Source organism: Siniperca chuatsi, linkage group LG1 (genome assembly GCF_020085105.1).
Source record: "Siniperca chuatsi isolate FFG_IHB_CAS linkage group LG1, ASM2008510v1, whole genome shotgun sequence".
Taxonomy (NCBI): domain Eukaryota; kingdom Metazoa; phylum Chordata; class Actinopteri; order Centrarchiformes; family Sinipercidae; genus Siniperca; species Siniperca chuatsi.
Window position 1 is genome coordinate 33,070,598 of NC_058042.1, and position 21,428 is coordinate 33,092,025.

Consider the following 21,428-nt stretch of genomic DNA (forward strand, 5'->3'; position numbering starts at 1 on the left):
TAATTAAATAAATAAAAAAGGTAAATAATGATAAATATTCTTAAATTCTATTCATTAGTCTTGTTGATCCTAAATACTAATGGATTTTTTTTTTTTTAGAATATTACTGATATTTTGCTCTCCATTCTCTTTTAATGTATTCTTTAAAACTTCTCTCTCTGAATCACACTTCTGGCAATGCAATAAAACATGGTCCACTGTTTCTTCTTCCCCACAACATCAACACTTTCCATTATTATGCTTTCAAATCACGTAGAGAGAACTGTTTAGACCAGTATGACCATTCCTTAGTCTTATTATAACCCTCTCCTCTTTCCAATTTCATCCTCCAGACCCTGTACTCCCAACTAATGGATTATTTTTAAAGAGATATCTTCCTTTACTTTCTTTGTTCCATTCATTCTGCCACAGATTTTTGATTTGTCCCTTAATCACCACTTTAGCTGACTTACTAATTTTTACATTTATGCGATTACTCCCACTCTTTAAAGCCCATTTTGCTGCTTTATCCGCTTTCTCCTTCCCATCAATTCCAACATAGGCACAGACCCACACAAACCTAACAAACGCATTTGGTGGTTTCTGAATAATGATTGTAGTATTTCAAACAATTTGCAAAATTTTTAACTCATTAATGCTGCAACACAAATCTGATGCAGTTACCACTTTCTCTGGCCTGACCTCCTCTACCCATCATCTCACACGTGAAAAGAGATATATCATCGGTAAGCCTTTTCCCACACTCAACATTAAACTCAGGGATTACTACTGCTACTGATCTACCTATCTAAGGGTCTTTAGAACCATCTGTACAAATATGTAAATAACCGTAGTAATTCCTCCTGATGTATGAATTAAAGATATTATAATTCCCCCCACGTCCATCTTATCAATTCAAGGAGGCTAAGAACTATCTCTGGCTGGTGCAATAACCAAGGTGGTATAGCTGGCAAAAGAACAGTTGGAGAGTAACGCCGATCCAGTATACCCATTTCACTTGCCTTCTTTTTAACGACCCAACCAAAGCTCTTTGTTGGCCTTTTTTCATGTTCCCAGCTTGGCTCAGTAGCACTTATTCTAGGATGGTTATCATGTCCTTGTAAATAAACCCAATATGTCGTACATACATATTTCACTATATACCCCACTACATATCCTTAATACTTGTGCTTGTATTATATCCAATTTTATCAACAAGGTTTTAAACGCCGACCCATATGCCACACACTCATAATCCAGAACTGATCTTATTAAAACTATATATATATATGTGTGTATGTATATATATCTTTCAAAGCAGACCTGTCAGCAGACCTCTCATCACATTTAAAACCTTTTCACACTTATTTACAATATTATCGATATGTACATTCCAGGTGAGCCTAGCATCAAACCACACTCCTAAAAATTTTAATTAGTCTATCCTTTTCAGCTCCTTGCCATATAAATACAGTTGGACGTCGGCTCCAATTTTCTTCCTTGTATCGAAAAGTGTATTTGTTTTCTCAACAGAAAATTTTAAGTAAAGGGCTGTTAGACCCTTCCTTCCACTTTAAAAATAAAAGCACAACACGTTTTCATTACCTTTCATTTCTACAGTAGTCCAAAACGGACAAACCAATCACTGGCTCTAGATGGGACCTTTCGCGTTTTTAGCGGCCACCGTAGTTTATCCATGCTTGGAACGGCAGGGTGGGATAAACGGTATTCAAATGGTTGCAAACTGCAATTTCACCACTTGATGCCACTAAATCCTACCGAACGGCAACCTCCGGGGCTGAAAAATGAAGCCAACCCAGAAATGCCAAAAACTGCAGTTCATTGAATGGCCACTTGAGACTGTCTCCAAAAGGAGGTCATTCCCCATAGACCCCCATGTTAAAATGCCCAACTTTACAGCAGAAATAAACATATTTACAGCCTGATACAAAAAACGGTTTTGGTCTCTATAGTTAATTAAGGCTTAAAGTTCTGCAATTAAGGGCGTGGCCGCTTTGAGTGACAGGTGGGGGATGCCGGTGCTATCACCTGCTGGCAGCCCATCAGCTCAGCCAGTCACCGAACTTGACCTCTCGGCCAAGACAGTAGGCGGAGTTGGTGGCCGGAAAGTGAGCAGGAGTCGGAATCGAGTAGCGGGTAACTACAAACAACTGTATTGTGAATGTAACAATCATGAATTTTGGGAGTGAGGATGAAGGATGGGATCATGGAGGCATGGAATGGTAGAAAATTTAAGCAGTTCAGGGGCAGAGTCGGATGAAATGGCAAAGAGAGCTAGGGCATATCTAAGCCAGAGGACTGAAAACCAAAACAATGACTGGAAAGTCATAATTGAGTTTGTTGAGCATTTCTATTTCATATTGGTGGCTAAAGCTCTGGAAAGGATGTAGGCAAAGTGAAGTTTGCAAAGTACTTGAATAGCAAGCGTATACTTGTACATACAGTGAGTCAAAAACAACAAAACGCTCTTCTGAAAATGAATACACTGGATGGTAAAAAAGTAAAAACCTATGAACCTGGCTCAGCTGCTAGATATAGGGGAGTCATATCTGGAATACCACTATCTGCTAAACGTATTAATACTAAAAGAAATGGAGAAAGAGTAGAAACACTGTCAGTAACCATTGACTTTGAAAACAACCTCCAAAGAAAAGTTATGCTAGGCTTCTTCAGCTGTGTAGTAAAAGAGTTCATTCCTCCGGCATTAAGATGCTTTAAATGTCAAAGAATGGGTCATACTGCCAGCCAGTACATAGGAAAAGAAAGATGTGCAAGATGTGGAGGTAATCATGCATTTGGAAAGTGTGGGAAAGATGTGCCAGTTAAATGTTGCAATTGTGGAGAAGACCACAGCGCAGCTTATGGGAGATGTACAGTTCAAAAGTGGATAAAGTCAACTTTGTTGCATTTGTATGTAAAGTGGTGTACATCGGATTAAAACAAAATGACAGGAATGAGAGAATCGAAAAAATTGTGGAAGCAGCAAAAGAGTACCTTGGGATGTCAAGTACAGAATGTGAAACGATACAAGAACTGATGAACCCTTTTATATATGATGTGTCTAGTGATTAAACTAGTAATGGTACTTACCATCTTTCAGTGGAATAGCAGATGTTTAATAGCAAATGGACAGGAATTTAAGAAGGTCATAATAGATTTAAAGGACACACCAGATATAATATGCATTCAAGAAACATGGCTGAGACCACGTCTAGATTTTGTATTGGCAGGATACAATTCAGTCAGACATGATAGAGCAAATAAACAAGGGGGTGGCTGTCTCACATTCATTGAAGATAATTTAGCATACAGAAGAATACATCCTTCAGGTGGACATGACTGCACAGTTATTGAGGTATACAGAGCACAAGGCTCAATCAAAATAATTAATTATTATAATCCATGTCATACTTTAACAGCAGCAGTGTTTGAGGAAATACTGGGAGAGGAAAGAGAAGTGATTTGCACACAATAGTTTATGGGGAAGTGATCATTCTGATTAGAATGGTACAGTGATTGAAGAAGTGACAGATACCAGAAATCTTGTTTGTATAAACAATGGTAAAGGAACAAGATTAGATATAAATAGGAATAAGATGAGATGTATTGATTTAACATCAAATACGTTTCTGCAAATATGGCTAGTCTGTGTGAATGGAAAATATTCAACAATAACATAGGTGACCATTTTCCCATTATATGTAATATAAATATAGATAGATGTACCCAAGAAAGTTCTTCTATATATAGATGGTGCTTTAAAAAGGCTCAATGGGACAAAGTTAAAGAATGCTGCAGGGAATTAGCTAAGTGAAATGAATGGAATCATAGATGAATGTGCTAGTTAAATTACATTTATGACAATTGAAGCTGCCTCAAAAAATATACCTAAAACTGTGATAAGACAGGGAATAAGAGAACTGTGCCATGGAGGAATGATGAGTTTAGCGTGGATATTAAAGAAAGAAATAGTGCTTTCAGAAACTTCAGAAACAACATGAATGTGGACCATTTGATGGAATATAAAAGGAAAAGAGCCATAGCACACAAAATAATTAAAACAGCTAAAAGGAATACCTGGAGACAATTTTGTTCTTCTATTGGAAGAGAGAGAGATGTGGGTCATGTATGGAATATGGTTAAAAAGATGAGCGGGAGAAGAATAAGCAATAAAATATCAGTACGATCAGAGATGGAAACAATTTAGCAATAACAGATATGGAAAAAGCCAACCTCCTAGGAAGAGTATTTGCCAGCGTTCACAGTGGAAATCACCTTACTGATATACATAAACAAAGGAAAGAAGAAATCCTAAAAGATAAAGAAAAGGTGCTTGGTAAAAAGGTAAAAATCAGCTCAGCTTTGGATATGGAATTGAGGGAAATGAGAAGGGGCATGTCTGTGTCTGTGTTCGCCCTGCGACGAGTTGGCCACTGTCCAGGGTGTGCCCTGCCTAAGGCCCGAAGTCACTGGGATAGGCTCCAGTCACCCGCGACCCCCTAACGGGGACCAAGCGGTAGAAAATGGATGGATGGATGGAGAAGGGGCATTAAAGGGCAGCAGATACAAGATCAGTTGAGTTATGCTATGTTCAGTCAATTACCAGAGGGAGCATTAGAAATAGTGTTAGAATTTTTCAATAAAATATGGACAGAAGGAAGACTACCTGGTAAGTGGAAGATGGCATTAATTTTACCATTTGCTAAACCAGGAAAATATACATCAAATGCTGAAAACTACAGACCAATAGCACTAACCTCACATTTATGTAAATAGGTGTAAAAAAATATTGTCTACAGGCTATCATATCTTTTAGAAAAAGGAAGATCCATAGCAGATGTTCTAATTAAAGTAAGTAATGAAATTGAAAAGACCCTTAATATGAAGGAAATGATGGCTATAGTATTCTTTGACATTGAGAAAGCTTATGATTCCATGTGGAGAGAATGTCTGTTAATTAATATGAACAAGCTAGGCATAGGTGGCAGGTTATATAGCTGGATCAGGGATTTTCAGAACAGAACATGTCAAATTAAAGTAGGATCAGAAATCTCAGAAAGTTTTGTTATTAAAAATGGGATACCACAAGGTAGTGTCATCAGTCCAATTCTATTTAATATAGCAAGCCCATGGAAAAGAGTTAGTGTTTAAATATCTTGGTCTATGGATTGATGAAAAATACACATGGAAGAATCATATTGAAAATATTGAGACCAAATGTAAAAAGGTGTTCAATTTAATGAGGTGTGTGGTCAGAATTGAATGGGGAGCTGACAAAGAAGCATTATTACACACATACAGGGATTTGATGAGAGCTACTTTAGATTATGGTTGCATGGTTTATGAAGCAGTAGCAAAAACTCATCTAGAAACACTTGACAGGATACAATGCAGAGCACTAAGTCTTAAGTGTGGGAGCAGTCAAAACCACGCCCATTAATGCATGGCTTGTTGAATCCAGTGAACTTCCATTACATTTGAGGAGAACTAAGTTATCACTAACATATTGGATAAGAATACAGGGAGGAGGAGATGGAAACTTAGCATCAACCGTTCGACAGAACTGTTGGGAATACACAGCATTTTCTGGTAAAGGTTTTGTCTGGGACATTAACAAGAAGGTGAAACAGTACAAATTAGATACTATACAACACAGTCCAGCAGTTACTCACAGCAGTATATCCCCATGGATATTTCCACAACCCAAAATAAATCTTCAAATATAAAAAAAGAGGAGAGTGGACAGAAAGGAATAACATTGGGTGCATGGTTCAAGAGTATTTGAAGAACCTTCAATATCATGAAAAAGTCAGTGTCAGATAAATGTGAAACTGGTAATTGCAAGGAAACTGTTGAACATTTTTTATTATTCTTTTTACTCGTCGTTTGTTAGATTTTGGTTAAAGTCATGATGTTACACACTCCGATACAGCAGGTGGCGGCATGCTCCTTTAACGTTGGTTTGTAGCCCGCCAGTAAAATCGAAGAAGAAGAACAACAACAACAACAACAACAACAACAACAACAACAACAACAATAATAATAATAATAACAATAATAACTCTCGGCCGTGTTTGTGCCTTTTGAAGACTTTCATGAAAATATCTGAACAATGATATGGCTTGCTATGCTGTTAATTGTAGGCACAGACCGTCCAAGAAGTCTGTGCTCCGGCTCCGGTGAGTGAAATTCTATTATTTTATTTATGTGTTAGAAATAATTAGCAGGTATCGGTATCTGCGTTCACCATACATGGCTTGTTAGCTAATTAGCCAGCTAATGAATTAGCCTTGGGTTAGCCTTCGAGCAAGACGTCCAGCTGTGCTAATGATGCGAACTTAACGGGACGGGAGCGTATGTTAGCCACAGTTATTAAACCGTCATGCACCGAAGTCAAAACGTAATAGATAAGTCTTAGAATTAGGGTGATCATACCTTTGAACAAATGGCTTATGTGTGAGGTTGGAAAATAAAGGTCCACCTCGTTAGTTAGCTAACTTAACTTTATGCAATGTTAAACTTACCAAACGGGTAATGCTTTGTCAGTAACTCTGTCTACTCATATTGTCTTTTGAGGTGCCAGAGAGCTGATTGCAGTATCCAACCAGATCTGGAGCACCTGGGCCCAGTGTTTCACAGGATATAGAATTCGCAGCTTCTCTTCCCTGTCAGCGTCTGCACACTATTGCTTTGCCTAGCATTTTGTTTTACTTTTACTGCAGAACACCTTATTTTACACTATACACACACATCCACATAAACACTACTGATTTCAGTGACTATACACCTCATATCCAAAGTTACAGTTCACTTTATTTTCTTTATTACAATAAATAACTATTTATTGGCATTCTGTGTCTTTTCCCGTTTTTATCATGGCTTATGGGCTGGGTTATGATAGATGCTTCAGTGAAGTTACCATGCCTAGGCCAATGTGATGTGTACTCCACGCTAAAGAGGTTGAAGGCATCACTTGTTTAACAAGACATTAAGAGTTTGACAAATTCTGACACTGGGTTGTTGTCCCTAGGTTCTATCATTATAATTACTGTTACACATATTTTCATTTATTTCAAGTGTACTTAAGTCATACAAAACAACTTTTTACTATTGATATTTTCATGAATGTAAGCTATAATTTTAATTTGAACTGTTGCTTGTGTAGTGGTACATTTTTGTTATATAAAATGGATCAGACTAAATATACTTTAGAATAAATGCACATTCTTAAAATTCAGCAGTTTCCAATGTTAATTTGAAATATAGTGGTGATCTAAACTTAACAAAATAATAGTTAATTAAAAATGAAAATATTAAGATGGTATAGGTTAACTTTTTGCATACATCTTAGCAGAAAGTAAAAAATAAAAAGATATGTGCTGGTTTTTCTTTGACATTTCTTTAAGACAAACGAGGAAAATTCACAGAGAATCTATATTCTTGTGAAAACAATTATCTGCACACTTAATAGTTTTGAAACCCCCTAGGAGGTGTCATTCACTTGCAGTCTCTGAGAATGTCTTGTGGGTATTGCACAGGTATAGTGAAGCAAAAGGAAAAAAAACATGGCTGAGTGGGTGCTGGAAGTGAAGCTGGTGCAGGTCCTCCTTCATCCTGTTGACAAGTTTGACGCTGCTGACTTCCCCATGTCGTTGCCGCCACAGTGGATGATGAGGACGTCCGGTGTTGCTCTTCCTCGCAGGGACTGGGAAAAGAAGGGAAGAAGGCATTTCCACCACAGTCCACCCCAGCCAAACCAACAGATGTGGACATCCAGCATGCTGAGGTTGCTTCCCAAGGTCTCTGCAACTCTCACCAATGATCCACACTGTGATTATGGGGGTAAATTAGTGTAATAAATGCTTCAGGTAATGAAAAATATAAAGTTAACTTTAAAGGGTGGCTCAGTTTTTCTTGTACACAATACTATTATGTCACATCTGTAGGAGAAAATGGAACAAGGGTACAACACTTCAAAATATAGATGACAGTCTCTAAATGTTTTTGTTGTTGTCCTTTGAAGAAGTTTATGCTGTGTGTAGCAGGCGTGGTGGAGGCATCACAGGTGGCCATGACCTCAACAAGGACTGAAAGAAATAAGTGCCTTTCTTTCTCAACAGTCATATCTTGCACAGCGCTGTTGGTAGCAGTACACAAATCAGTATCAAAATAGTGGTGGGGGGAATTACAAACTATCTGTAACCCTTTATGCACCGACGCAACCGCACTGAGAATCAAACTGCAAATTTTCAAATTTCTTGTTTGGTATAATTCCAATAATAATTATGCGTATGCAATCACATGTAGGTAACGGACACTACGTCAATGTTTTATCCAGTCTATGAATCATACATACTGGACCTTTTAAATTACTGTCAGATTAATGTAAAGGGGTGCATATCTGAAAGGGGTTTAGCAGATGAGAAGGTAGTTTCAAACACAAGGAGCATCATAATCTGTATTTAAAAAGCTATTGTATTTAAGCGTCTATTCAAGTGTTTTGCTTCCTCCTATGTAGTTTAAATGAGGTCAGGGCAATTCGTCACAAGTAGGCCTAAAGAGGTGATCACACAGATGCTGTGTTCAGACTACCGGTGCCAAAGCTACAAAACGGCTACAAAACGGCCAGCTACAGTGTTGCCGTTAAAGTGTTGCTCAATCGCTTGTTGACATAGTATAGCGTCAGCTAACTTAACTAAATAACACAGTACCACAGCTAGCCATAGTGCATTTAAAAATGCACGTTACATAGGCCTACCTGGTGCTCCTGTAGCCAGCACCTGCCAAGGTACATTTATTTTTGTTAATGTTGCGGTAAAAAAGGATATGGTTAAATAGCACTGGGAAATGGCTTACAGCAAGAATTTTTTTCTTCCATTTCTTTAGACAGAACGGGAACAGAGAGTGGGACCGGTGAAACAAAATCAGACGATTGGAGCCTGAAAAAAGTTGAGGGCAGCTCAACTTTGATTTGTAGCGCGTCACACCTGTCAAGTGTCGGGTGTCAGTTTGTAGCTTCCTGTCACCGGCTTCTATTGAAAATGACTTGTCGCCTGATGCTGTGTCGCCAGTAGTCGGAACATAGCATAAAGAAATGGAAGAAAAATGTATTCTTGCTGTTAGCCAGCTTCCAGTGCTATTTAACCCTACCCTTTTTTACCACGACATTAACTAAAATAAATGCATCTTGGCAGAGCACCAGGCATGTAACTTGTAGCTATGGTACTGTGTTATTGAGCTAAGTTAGCTGATACTATGCTAGTCAACGAGCAATTGAGCAACACTTCAACGGCAACATGGCGACATTACAACTGGCCACGCTTGGCCGTTTTGTAGCTTTGGCGCCAATAGTCTGAAAACAGTGTACCTATCACCACTACCAGGAGACGTTCCAGGATTAAAGAAGGGAAATGTTGAGGAATGGTGGTTCCTGGCTGACAACCCTGCAGCTGACCCATTGGCACCGGAGACGGGTGACAGGCATTGTGAGTAAATGTACAGGTAGCTGGTATAACCTGCTGGGCATTACTGCCTAACTGTAAAAGAAACAATGGTCAATTTTCTGCTGATCTTGTCAGAGTCCATAATTACCATGAACTTTGTTTTGTATTTACAACCATGCCACATTTGGTAGCATGGTTGTAAATAGGCCTCAATGTATTTAAGTTTTTCAATACATTTTTCTCTTGATGTAGAAAAGGTTCGTTCAGTCGTAGTCATCTGGGCAATGTTTTCAAATTCAAGACGATGAGGGACTACACCGTCTTTTTCTCTTGATGTTGACAAAATGACATTGTCATCCAATAGCATTAACACATGAAGCCACTTAAGGAAACCATGCTCTCCACATTCTTGGTTAAGCTTTCTTGTTAGTATCTTGTTAGTAGTATCTCTAAATAGCACAACGAAGAAACAAAGAAGGAGAAACTTGTCGCACACCCATTACAAAAACAATCGGTATTTATCTTGTAATGTCTCACACTATATCATATGTGATATAATATAAAAGAAGAGTGGAGTGCCTGTCCCTATCTCAGGGTTGGTTACATTCCCTCCAGTGACTTGTCAGTGAAGGAAATTATTGATTTAAAACAGCACCAGTTCAGATTTGGACTTTGGAAGTGTAGTCTTAAGAGATTGCAGGGTTCCAAATAGTTAAGGTGCTATTGAGTCATCCTATTTACCCAAATAAAGTTTAGTTACCAGTGTGGTCACTGGTGAAAAAGCTTCACACAGAATGTGATAAATCCAAACAAGGCAGGAGTTCAAGTTTCCAACAAGCAGCAGCACAAGCAATTCTGGACTTGGCCACCAGGGGGTGCACGATTAAAATAATTCACGTCCAACATAGCTTACAACAGCAGTGTCCTAAGAAGATGTTGTTCCTTCATTTGGTGTTTTAATGGTGGTGGAGGAGAGTGCTGACTAACATGCTGCTCTAAAATGCTGCTGCCAGTGTTCAGTTGGGCTGAGATCTGGTGTGAACTGTGAAGGACATCGCATATGATTAACATCATTTTCTTTAAACCATTGACCTTTCATGCAACAACTGTATTTGTTATGGTTCTCCTTTCATTTATTCAGGTTTTCCCTTTAATTTGTCACCCATTTGTAGAAATACATATTCCAAAGTTATTGCTACCCCACTCAGAGAAGTGTAAAGTTGTCATGCTAATTTGAGTTGGGTATATGTACATGTAAATAATGATTATACAGATTCATATATATATTTTACATCTGTTCAGAATTCTGTAAAAAAAAATCCCAAACAAATGTAAAAGTTTCAGAAAACTACCTATCAAGTGAAGCCACATGAGGGTCCTACACCAGGGAGGAGGAACATGGATTTAGGAATTTTAAATGTTCAGTTTTTCCTTTTGATCTCTACAGTCATCATCAATTGTCCCACATGAAAACCTGGTAGTGTACTGAACATTTCAGTTCAGGTGTCTATGTTTTTCCCTCCTTGAAGGTAACTACATAGGTTTTTAAACACAGGAAAAGTATTGCAGACTTCTTCATTGACTTTACCATACAGAATTTCAATTCAATTCAATTCAATTTTATTTATATAGCGCCAATTCATAACAGAAGTTATCTCATTGCGCTTTTCCTACTGTATAGGTCTAGACCGTACTCTTTATAATATGAATTACAGAGACCCAACAAATCCCAGGGTGTTTGTACCAAATTTTGAAACTGTTGCCCTTTGCTGCTGCCATTTGGAGTTTGCAGGGTGTGAAGTTAGGAGATTTAAGATTGAACATATTATAACTTAATGTTTTGAAGCATAACAAAGGCTGAGTGTGTGTACTCAATGTCTGTCGTCAAAATGCCTTAGAGATACTGCAAGGAGATTCAAACAACTCAGCTCAATGAGTCTAAAATACTCGTTATGATGTTTGTAACATCACAGAGTAATCACTTACTGGGAAGTTGTGAAGTTTTGCATCAGCGGAGTAGGACCCTCTCTTACCCTTGTAAGATTAATTAAATTAAAGGAATAGTTCAACATTTTGAGAAATACCCTTATTTGCTTTCTTGCCAAGAGTGAGATCGATACTACTCTCATGTATGTCCGTTAAATATGAAGCAACAGCCAAGAGATTGTTAGTTTAGCTTAGCATAAAGACTGGAAGCAGGGGGAAATAGCTAGCCTGGTTCTGTCCAAAGGTCAACAAACAAGATATAACATGTGGATTAGTGAGCTTTATGGTGCTGGTAGGCAGATTTTTTACCTTTGGACAGAGCCAGATACTATCATATTTAGCATACATACATCAGAGTGGTATCAATCTTCTCATCTAACTCTTGGCAAGAAAGCAAATTTCCCAAAATGTTAAACTATTCTTGTAACTACCCAGCATCCCAAAGCATTAGCTACATGATATATATATGATCCATAATTTAAGTGAATTAACACATTCTTGATAGACCATGACATCATACAATTGAATGTTTGGATAAATCTTAATATCCCCATCTTAAAGCTAGGGTAGGTAACATTGGAGAAACTAGCAAGAGACAGCTAGATTTTGAAAGTATCCAAGTGAAAAAATCCCACCCCCTCCCTTCAAGTGCAGTGACTGTGTGTACAGGTAAGCAGGTAGGTAGGCAGACAGGCAGGTAGGCCAGCCAATCATTTCATTCGGGCCGATTAAAATGATTTAATGGGCTTATTACAGTCCTGTGACAGCCACAGATACTGGGTGTTTTCTCTCTTTTTTTTTAGAGCATTTGATTTATTGATTGCTGTCAGGATGTAAAGAGAATTTCAACAAATATAACAAAAAATGCTTATGAAATACATTACCTACCCTAGCTTTAAGTAGCTTATCCAGTGAGCCTCTGAATGCAGATCTTTCTCACTAAATGCCCATGGTTGACCATCTAGGTTTACATATAGAGCATCTAAGCACTTTTTTGACAATTTACAATTGGATCCAGGTGAGCTTCTACAATGCATCTGGTGCCAGGAATGCCTTTGAAGCTACATACCCTAGAAACCATTCTTTGGTGGACACACTGACAATGCAAATACATGTCAAGGGACTTATACAAGTAAATCAACATATGAGTAGGTTGAAAGTAAACTTGCATTATACATGCATTATACATTAATTATCAGATTATATTTCATGATCAAGAGTTGGAATTATGATACAGGATGCAGTTTTTTAAAATTTAAAATATACAGTAAGTGAAACAATGTTATATTCCCATTCTTAATTGTGTGATTCACATTATAATCTCATGTTTCACCCTGGCAACCAATCAGGACAAAAGTTAGTACACTGTTGCTTTGTCCCGCAATAAACTTCTGCTACTTCGGCATCTCTGGTAGCTAGCATACTACATTAAAGGTGCACTAATCAATATTTTTAATGACTTTGTGTCATGTGAAAGGAGTTGCTTGTAGTGACAAACCCACAGAGAATTATCACCTGAATCTGCAGTTCCCCTCAGCTCTGTAAGAGTTTTTAATGTCTTTCAGCTCATTGTTTTAGTTTTACTTTACTTTTACTTTTTGTTCCCTCTCACTACTCTTGGTGTAATTTGTATTGGTTGTCTTTCAATAGGCCTATTTCACACTGTCCCTCCCCCACTCTCTGTTTGCTGTTAGTTTGTCTCTACCTGTAATTTCTCACTTCCAGTTTGTGTGATTAGTAGCTGTCAGTATTAGTCCTGGATGCTCTGTTTTCCAACACCCAGTGTTTTCAGCAGTGAAAACAAGTAAACAATGTTCATAACAAATAGGATTCCATTTCAAAAATACCTCTCATAAAATGTTAGATTTACTTAAAATGTCATGTCAAGGCTTAACTGTGCTAAGTAACAATGAATCAATAAGATTATTACGTAGTTCTGTTCATTTTAACCTAACAATCTGATTTAAAGGACTCAGCATCAGCTAATGTCCATGTATCAATATTACTACCAGTGAATAACTCATAACACCCTGTGTCAAAAAACCTGAACTATCTCTTTAATTTGTTGGATCTGGGCATTGTTTTCCCAAAACATCTTAAGGCTAAGATGATTTTAGCCCATAGACTTTCAATGGGACTAAGATTTTTAGCCTTAAGATGTTTTTTGGAAATGGGGCCCTGGTTCTGTTAAGTAGAAAATGTGTTATGGCACAATTATGTGGAAGTCTGTGACTGTCAATTAAAAAAAATGAAATAATTTAATCAATTTTACATTTTATTTTCAATTTCTGTGTTCATGATGTATGACAAATTAACATAACAATGTTATAATCCCATTTAAATTTTCATGTTTTGTTATTTGCAACATTTCAATAGAAACTCAACTCGATAAATAGAATTCCACAGACTTCCAAAGTAGAAGACATAGAACAAAAATGAAAAGCTAAAAATGTTTTCATTAATTTGGCTAATGTTTCAAAACCGTTTGCTCAGAAATACTCCAAATATTCTTGGACACACAAAAAGTAAACAACATAGGAGCACAGTTATATATTAAAGTTGTAATTTGTGGAATACTGATGATTAAAATACTGTCTGAATAGCCTGTAATTAACCCAACAAGTAAAAATAATCCAAGAACTGAAAATTCAGCTGGTCTGAATTTGCTTTATATTTTTTGTGTAGCATTTTGTTAACTAAATGAGAACAAAATAATGCCAGTTTTACACCGCAGATCTTTAAGTACACATTCCTGGGTTTATGAAGTAAAAGTAAGACGTCACAAACACATGTGTAAGGGAGTATGTGTGTGTGCTGTTACTAAAAAAGCCAGTTATACGCACTCCTCATTACATCCACACCCAAACTGAGAATCAGTGGTTTCTCTGTGTGTTTGTGTGAAAGCCTCATGGTCTCAGTACTGGCAGGACTGTTTCTGAGACAGGCTGCAGGAATCCCTCCCTGAGCCTCTTGGCTTCAGACATATTGCTGCTCCTTAGAGTCAGACTTAGTTTAACAGACCTCCACCAAGAATTTCTTATGTTAGCTTTAGGAAATGAGGTTATTTCCACATTTCTGGGCCCTTCAACAACCACCCCATCAACAGGAAAATTGTTCTTATTGAGCACAACTATCATTACTCTCATTTATTCTCATTTAAAATGTAAAAGAACAATAAGTTGTGGTTGGAGCCAGAGGGGAATAACTACTTAACTTCACTATACAAGGAAACATGTATCTCTGCTTCTCGTGAGCTTGTATTCACCTTGTGCTTCACCTCAGTGACCTTTGGGAGGGCTTTGAGATGACGTCACGTTGTAGCTGTTTTTCTGAAACGTCACTTCAGCTGAGCGTGTTGGCTAAACGTGTTAACCATCTGACCCTGACTCCATCCTCCCTTCCTGTCCCTCCAGTCATTTAGGTTTGATTAAGAATGATTATTTTCAAGATCTTGCATAACATACAGACATATAACATGATATCAAGGTTTACTAATGATAGATTTACTGTATATTGTAACAATAAGCATAACTTTTAGTCATGTTTGCCTGACATCACTGAAGATTCAAACAGACTTTTAGGAGTTCCATGGAATTTACTGAGCAGACTCTCTCCATTTTGGACATTCCATGAGGTTTCCTCTTGCACTACCATCAGGCCAAAATGTCCACATTAAGCTGGCAAATTTTTAGCCATGCTAGTGACATTGCTCTATAAATGGCAATATTGGTCTGTCGGTCGGTCCAAATTGGAATGGCTCGACAACTACTGGATAATTGCCATGAAATCTGGTACAGATATGGTGCACAGAGGCTGACTCCTAATGACTTTCGTGATCCCCTGACTTTTCATGCACCTTCACCATCAGGTGCATTTGTGCAACCACACTAGTGTTTTAGTATTCAAGTGTTTTTCAAACATCAATATTATACATTATACCAACATCTGCATCCAACTCACCCCACCCCCCTGGGAGACTGACCAACACACCAAGTAATAATAATACTAGTAACAAATATTATAAAGAATATAAATTAAAAAACAATAAATAAATGAAGCAAAAACAAACCAGACTCACTTGCTAAAATAAAATAAATAAATAAGATTCTACAGTGATTCTATGAAGTTATGGTATCAGTTATAGGCATTAAGTTATATTTCTTGTAGTGTAGACATTATTATAGTAGTCCAGGGATGGTTGCCATACTTTTTGGAATTTGTGTGGTATATCTGAGCTTTTCCAGCTTCAAATGAACCATTACCTCCTCAACCCAGCAGCTATGCATAGGGGGGGAAGCTAGATTTCCAATTATAAAGAATGAGACGTCTTGCTAAAAGTGACGAGAAAGCAACAGCGTGGGCTCGACAGAGATTCAGATCTCTATGAACAACACCAAAAACTGCCAGACTAGGCTCTGGGTCTATGGCCTTGTTACACATGTACAAGAGTGTTTCAAAGATCTTCACCAAAAATTGTCCCATACTTGGGCAAGCCCAAAATGAATGAATAATGGTTGCTGGGTCTTGGTTGCACCATCAAGTTCTGGATAGAGTTGGGCAAGCCTACTCCTGGAGTCTGTGAAATATTTGGATCAAACTATGTCTGACAAATATGGAGGTTGTGTGGATCATTGCAATGGACGGTTTCCAGATTTCATCCAAGATTCTCTCACCAAAGTAATCCTCCTATTTTGATTTGAGATGGTTCAAGGAGGGTGAGGCCACTGACAGTAAAACATCATAAATCTGAGATATAGAGTTGTGCTCAGTATATAAATATAAATACAGTCCTCCAATCATTTGGTAGGAGTTTGAAAAGGGAATGTAGTGTGGAATGAAGTTTTTTTTAACAAAATTTCTGATTTGGAGGTACCTGAAAAAGTGAGATTGTAGAATGCCAAATCCTCTGACTATCTGGGTGAAAGACACAAGTCTGTCACTCTCAGACCGTGTTCTGGACCACTGCTAGTGTCCAACACTACGAGATCGATTTAAGTAGTTCTGCAAAATAAAATACCTTTTTTTCCTCTTACATTTATTGTGCAGAATAGGGAGGGGTGGCGGCCGTACAGCGCACATTTAGGTTAAGGTAGAAAGATCGTGGTTTCAGTTAAACGTTAATAGGCAACATGTTGCGTCTCAAGTCACTAGTCTAGACCTTTTCTGTAGACCATGATTTTCCTAACTTTCATTCCTGCCAATGCCTAAACACAATCATAAAAAGTTGAATAGTGCTGTAGTCCCTACAAGCAGATATTGTATTACAAGACTGGATATTTTGGCGGAAAAATAGGTTATCAGTGAACATAGCCTAGGGCTACTGATATGTTCAATAAACATTTTTGTAATCCGGGTGACATCACGTTTCCTTCAAAAAGATTTTTCTGTTGCATATTAATTGCATATAAACGTAATTTCTAAGCGACATGGTTGTCCTGACAGTCACTATGTGGGTTTTGGTTGCCCCCAACCCTGCAGGTCCCGCCTACAGGCAGTCAGGCTGCTGACTGATCTCCATTTCGGAGCGGACACTCAGAGAACGGAGCTACTCTGAAAGCGAGCCGCGCCTGCTTTGGGACCTTTTGTTTCCCCGACTTTTCTTTCTTTGCCAGGGTGAAGTTGTTTATTTCCCACTGTAAGTATGAGTGTAGCGGTGGCGGAGGGCTGTTTTCTGTCCGCTCTGCAGCCCAACTCCTCCTGCACCGCCTATGTGGTTCCCTCGGACGGGCCGTCTCCGGACCCGGTGGCTAAAGCCAGGAGGGTCCGGGAGCAGGTCCGGATGCGGCTGGCTGAGAAGAAGTCTTCGTCCCTGCCCAGACTAGACGACTCGCTGGTCGGATCAACAGGTGAGCCACATCACGTTAAAAATTTGGCTTGAAATTAGCACCAGGTGCATGGCATGTCTTTGGTCATTAGCAGGTGATGGTCATTATGGCCTAATGTATTTTTGATACCCCCTCCGAAAAACGTAAAAAAAAAAAACCCAAAACAAAAGTGATTGGAAGAAAGAAGGAAAGTAAGGTCGTTTAGGCTATCCAAAAATAAGAAGTTTGTCTCAGAGGGCTTTACATATTTCTGTAAAATCATATCTCTGTAAAATATGACAACCTCTATCCTTGTCAAAGAAAAAAAGCCCTTAAAAAGAATATTTTGTTACTGAGTAGGGTTTTTAAATCAACAACCACAATACAACAAGAGATGGTAAAACAGAAAATACAGTAGTACCCTTGTTTTAGGGACTCCAGGGACTTTAAAGTGTCTATGGGTTACTATACAATGTACTGTTTTATCATTATATTATTTTCATGTTTACATTCTTACCCAGTTTATGATGTAATTACTATTTATCCTCACCAGTAACACCTCATTGTTCATGAAGATGTCATGAAACATGACTTAAAGGTACAGTGTGTAGCCCTCCCCTGCCAAGCATGTAGGAGAAGCTAATGTGGCCGCGAAACTTGCGAAAAATGCAAACGGCCCTATCTAGAGCCAGTGTTTGGTTTGTTCATACTGGGCTACTGTAGAAACATGGCGGTGCAACTTGGCAACCTCCATGGAAGGGGACCTTAACGGCTTATTCTAAGGTAATGAAAACACAACGATTCATATTTTCAGGTGATTATACACTAATGAAGACATACTTATAAATATTATATTCCATATAATTCTTCCAATAGCTTCTCCTAAATGTTACACACTGGACCTTACATAACATATTTTCTAAGGTGTCTGCTTGTAAGTTTGGCATCCATTCACCAAGCTGTTCATTAAACATTAAACTCATATTTAGTCATGCATTTTATTAAGTTAAAGATGGAACCGCAGGTATCAGTTTTAGGCCAGTGTATAGCCCATTTTTTATTTTTCTGAAAACAGTCATGTGAGTGGTAACCATATCCCTATATAACCATATCCCTATATGTTGCCGTCTCACCCCATTTTCTTAATGTAACTTACTTGTAACACCATTTGAACATAGAGTTTTGCTCCAGAGGCAGATTTCATACTGGCTGGAAAACATCAGCCTGAAACCCCTTGAGCAATTTCTGTCACTCAGGTCAGTTGCTGAAAAATGAATTATGGAAGAATCAGAATCAGAAATACTTTATTGATCCCTGAGGGGAAACTCTTTTGTTACAGCTGCTCACTTTCACGTCAGTGCACACAGGAATAGAAGTACTAAGCAAATCAAAATATAATACACTATAATACAGGCAAGATAAATTAAGTACAAAGTAGATATAAGTATAAAATTAAAATAAGTGTAAAGTACAAAGTGGATTTACCGGTTGATGATAAGTATGTACGGTATAATAATAACATAATAATAATAATAATAACAATGTAATAATATAAGTAATAAGTAATAGTGCATGTACTGTCAAGTTAAGTGTAGCTTATTAAGATGATTATGAGATGGTGGATATTGCACAGCAGCAATAGAAGTATGAAATATATTAAACAGAATATTGCACAATTATTTAAAATTATTATTTTAAGTATTGCAGTGATGTTAATGATCCAATGTCCAGTTTAGTGACTTAAGGTCATGTAGACTGACACTTAGAGGGAGGCAAGCATCCCTAATGTTATTTGTTGGGGGTGTACACGACACAAAATGCACGGCTTGGTAAGGTTTTGGGGTTATTGTTCGGTTCGTTTTTAGTACAGCAGGGAAAACAAGAAATGCAGAAGATAAAACTTTTCTCATTTACTTTGGAAAATGTAACCATTAAACAGTTGCTCATTCTTACTGTAAAAGATAAGCCACTGAAATGTTGGCATATGGTCAATAAGAAAGAAAGTAAGCAAAAGTCAATGTCAGCAATGCTCCACTGTTATTATAAAAAGACTCCAACCCTTCAATTTTCCAAAGTTTGAAAAAATGACCCTGACGATGTCACCAGGGATTATCTCAGAAAATCAGAAAACCTGCGTTACAAACTGGGCATGACAGAAGTGGGCATTTAGGGGGCAGGGAGAGTCTAATGAAGGATGCTATCCAGTTGCATCATGGGAAATGTCATGCTTTTGCTGCTTCGATTTTGACCATTCTTTTTTAAGAATTGTATCTCATGAATTTGCAATGATGTAGACATAATTAGACAGAATTAAGGTAATTTGACAGTTTTACAGTACGTCTTTTGTTCATAGGGCTACTGAAGCGCAGAAGGTTGCATACCAAATCGAACGTCATGTAACAAACTGTCCAGACTGAATACACACACCATTACAACACTATTGCTGATACAGTCAAGGACAGTGCCATCAAAATCTAAACACAAAACAACAGATATGAACCTGAGTTGTTATGCAACCAAGATGGGAAATCTGTTACACAGACAACATGTTGGGAACTGATTATGTGGAATTTTGAAATACCACTTCATTACCTTTTGTCTTTAGAAAATCTTGCTCTTACCATCACTTGACTCAATGATCAACTAATTAGAGACTCCAGTACTGTGTTGGTCTAACTTTAGTTTTGATAATAGCTGTAACACATTATGGCAGCAATGCAGCAAGAGAGCTGTAGCATTCCTGTGTTAAAGCTAAACATACAGATGCTGGTTATTGTGGTCCAGTTCATCCCAAGGATGTTCAGAGGATTGATATCGCAGGACTTCAGACCATTAAGTCTTTTCCCATGAATGTTAGCCAGTTTATTCCTGGATGATTACTATATCAGTTGGCTTTACAAAGCCATTACTTCTAACCATTTCACAGTTTTTTGATAGGAGCTGACACATTTATAAATGTATAAAATACAACAGTATGAATCAGATAAGACTTTACCCAAAAATATATATTTAAATTATGTCAGAATAGCTGTTTATCCCTAAGTATTTTTCACCTAATACACAGACTCATATTTGTGCACTATGAGAACCTGCAAGTGTGTTATTTCCTGGTCATTTCCTGTTTTCCTGTTTCTCTATGGAAACGTTAATGACATGACAGGTTCCAGTCAGGATGGTTTTGAGTTATAAATGTTCAAATGTAAACAAGAAAATGCCAATTGCATTACCTCACAAGAATAACAAAGTTTGACAGAAGTTAAATGATTCACTGTGATTGATGACACAATTCAAGCTTCAAGAGCCTGCTAATACATTTACACAAAGTACAGACGAGAAAGAAAATCAACAAATGTTTAGAATTTTTTTTTTTTTACTTTTTAAAGTCAAACTAAAATTAGAATTTGTTTTTGCTTGGAACTCAATCTACATATAGGTGTGGCTTATTATTTTATATATTTTTTTTATTTTCAGCAGTGACAGTGCCCCTTATGTGTTGGGTGAGGTGTTACTTAGCTCCATCTATGGCCCCAGCACTCCATATGTTAATTCATGGCTCCGTATATTACTCTGATTTGAATCACAGGGTAATGTATGAAGTGCTGCGGCCACAGAACAACACGTTGTTGTTAGTTTTGACAGTCTGATCATTTACATCACCAAATCTAGACCCATAAAAGAAGAACAGCTAATGCTAGCTAAACTCCATCCTTTGTATAATATGGGACAAACACATCAACCACAGCACTGAGTGTGCAGAAGCTTAACAACAGCACTCAGAAGCTTTTGAAATACCATGAACAAAAAGTAATGTTGAGTGGGAATCAGTGCTAAAGTAAGCAAGACTAACTAGCGTAGAAAAGGTTTCAGTCATAGTCATCTGGATACTGTTTTCAGAATCAAGACGTTTCGTATCCAGATGACTATGACTGAAACCTTTTCTACGATAGAACACTCCTGGACGAATGAGGGACTACACCGTCAAGACTAACTAGCTTCCACTTTTTGAGTGGAATTTAAAGGCATGATGGATCCACCCAAATGTTTAATGTTGTAAAGGGACAGACAGCTTAAAATGCTAATGGTGAATAACTAATGCTATAGGGACTTCTCTGACCTGTTTATAGTGTATAATATCGTTTTCTCCTGTGTGCACTGACGTAAAGAAGAGCTACTGGAACAAAGAGTTTCCCTACGG

The 21,428-nt window shown here is 37.8% G+C and overlaps 1 protein-coding gene and 1 long non-coding RNA gene across 3 annotated transcripts in view; both read left to right on the forward strand.

Annotated features, from left to right (window-relative positions):
• The first annotated feature begins 33 nt into the window (after positions 1 to 33).
• LOC122872610 lies at positions 34 to 6,850 on the forward strand. Its single transcript, XR_006377245.1, has 2 exons — positions 34 to 6,179; positions 6,577 to 6,850. It is a non-coding gene; the product is annotated as an uncharacterized LOC122872610 (long non-coding RNA).
• A 10,067-nt stretch (positions 6,851 to 16,917) lies between these two features.
• The window catches only part of LOC122872705 (plakophilin-3-like), a 54,762-nt gene continuing 50,251 nt past the window's right edge, over positions 16,918 to 21,428 (forward strand). The window contains exon 1 of one of the 2 annotated variants that reach the window (XM_044188767.1): positions 16,918 to 17,275. In XM_044188767.1, the coding sequence (XP_044044702.1) occupies positions 17,071 to 17,275 (205 nt within the window). In that variant the 5' untranslated portion in view covers positions 16,918 to 17,070. The remainder of the gene's footprint in view (positions 17,276 to 21,428) is intronic. The other variant, XM_044188795.1, reaches the window with a different exon arrangement.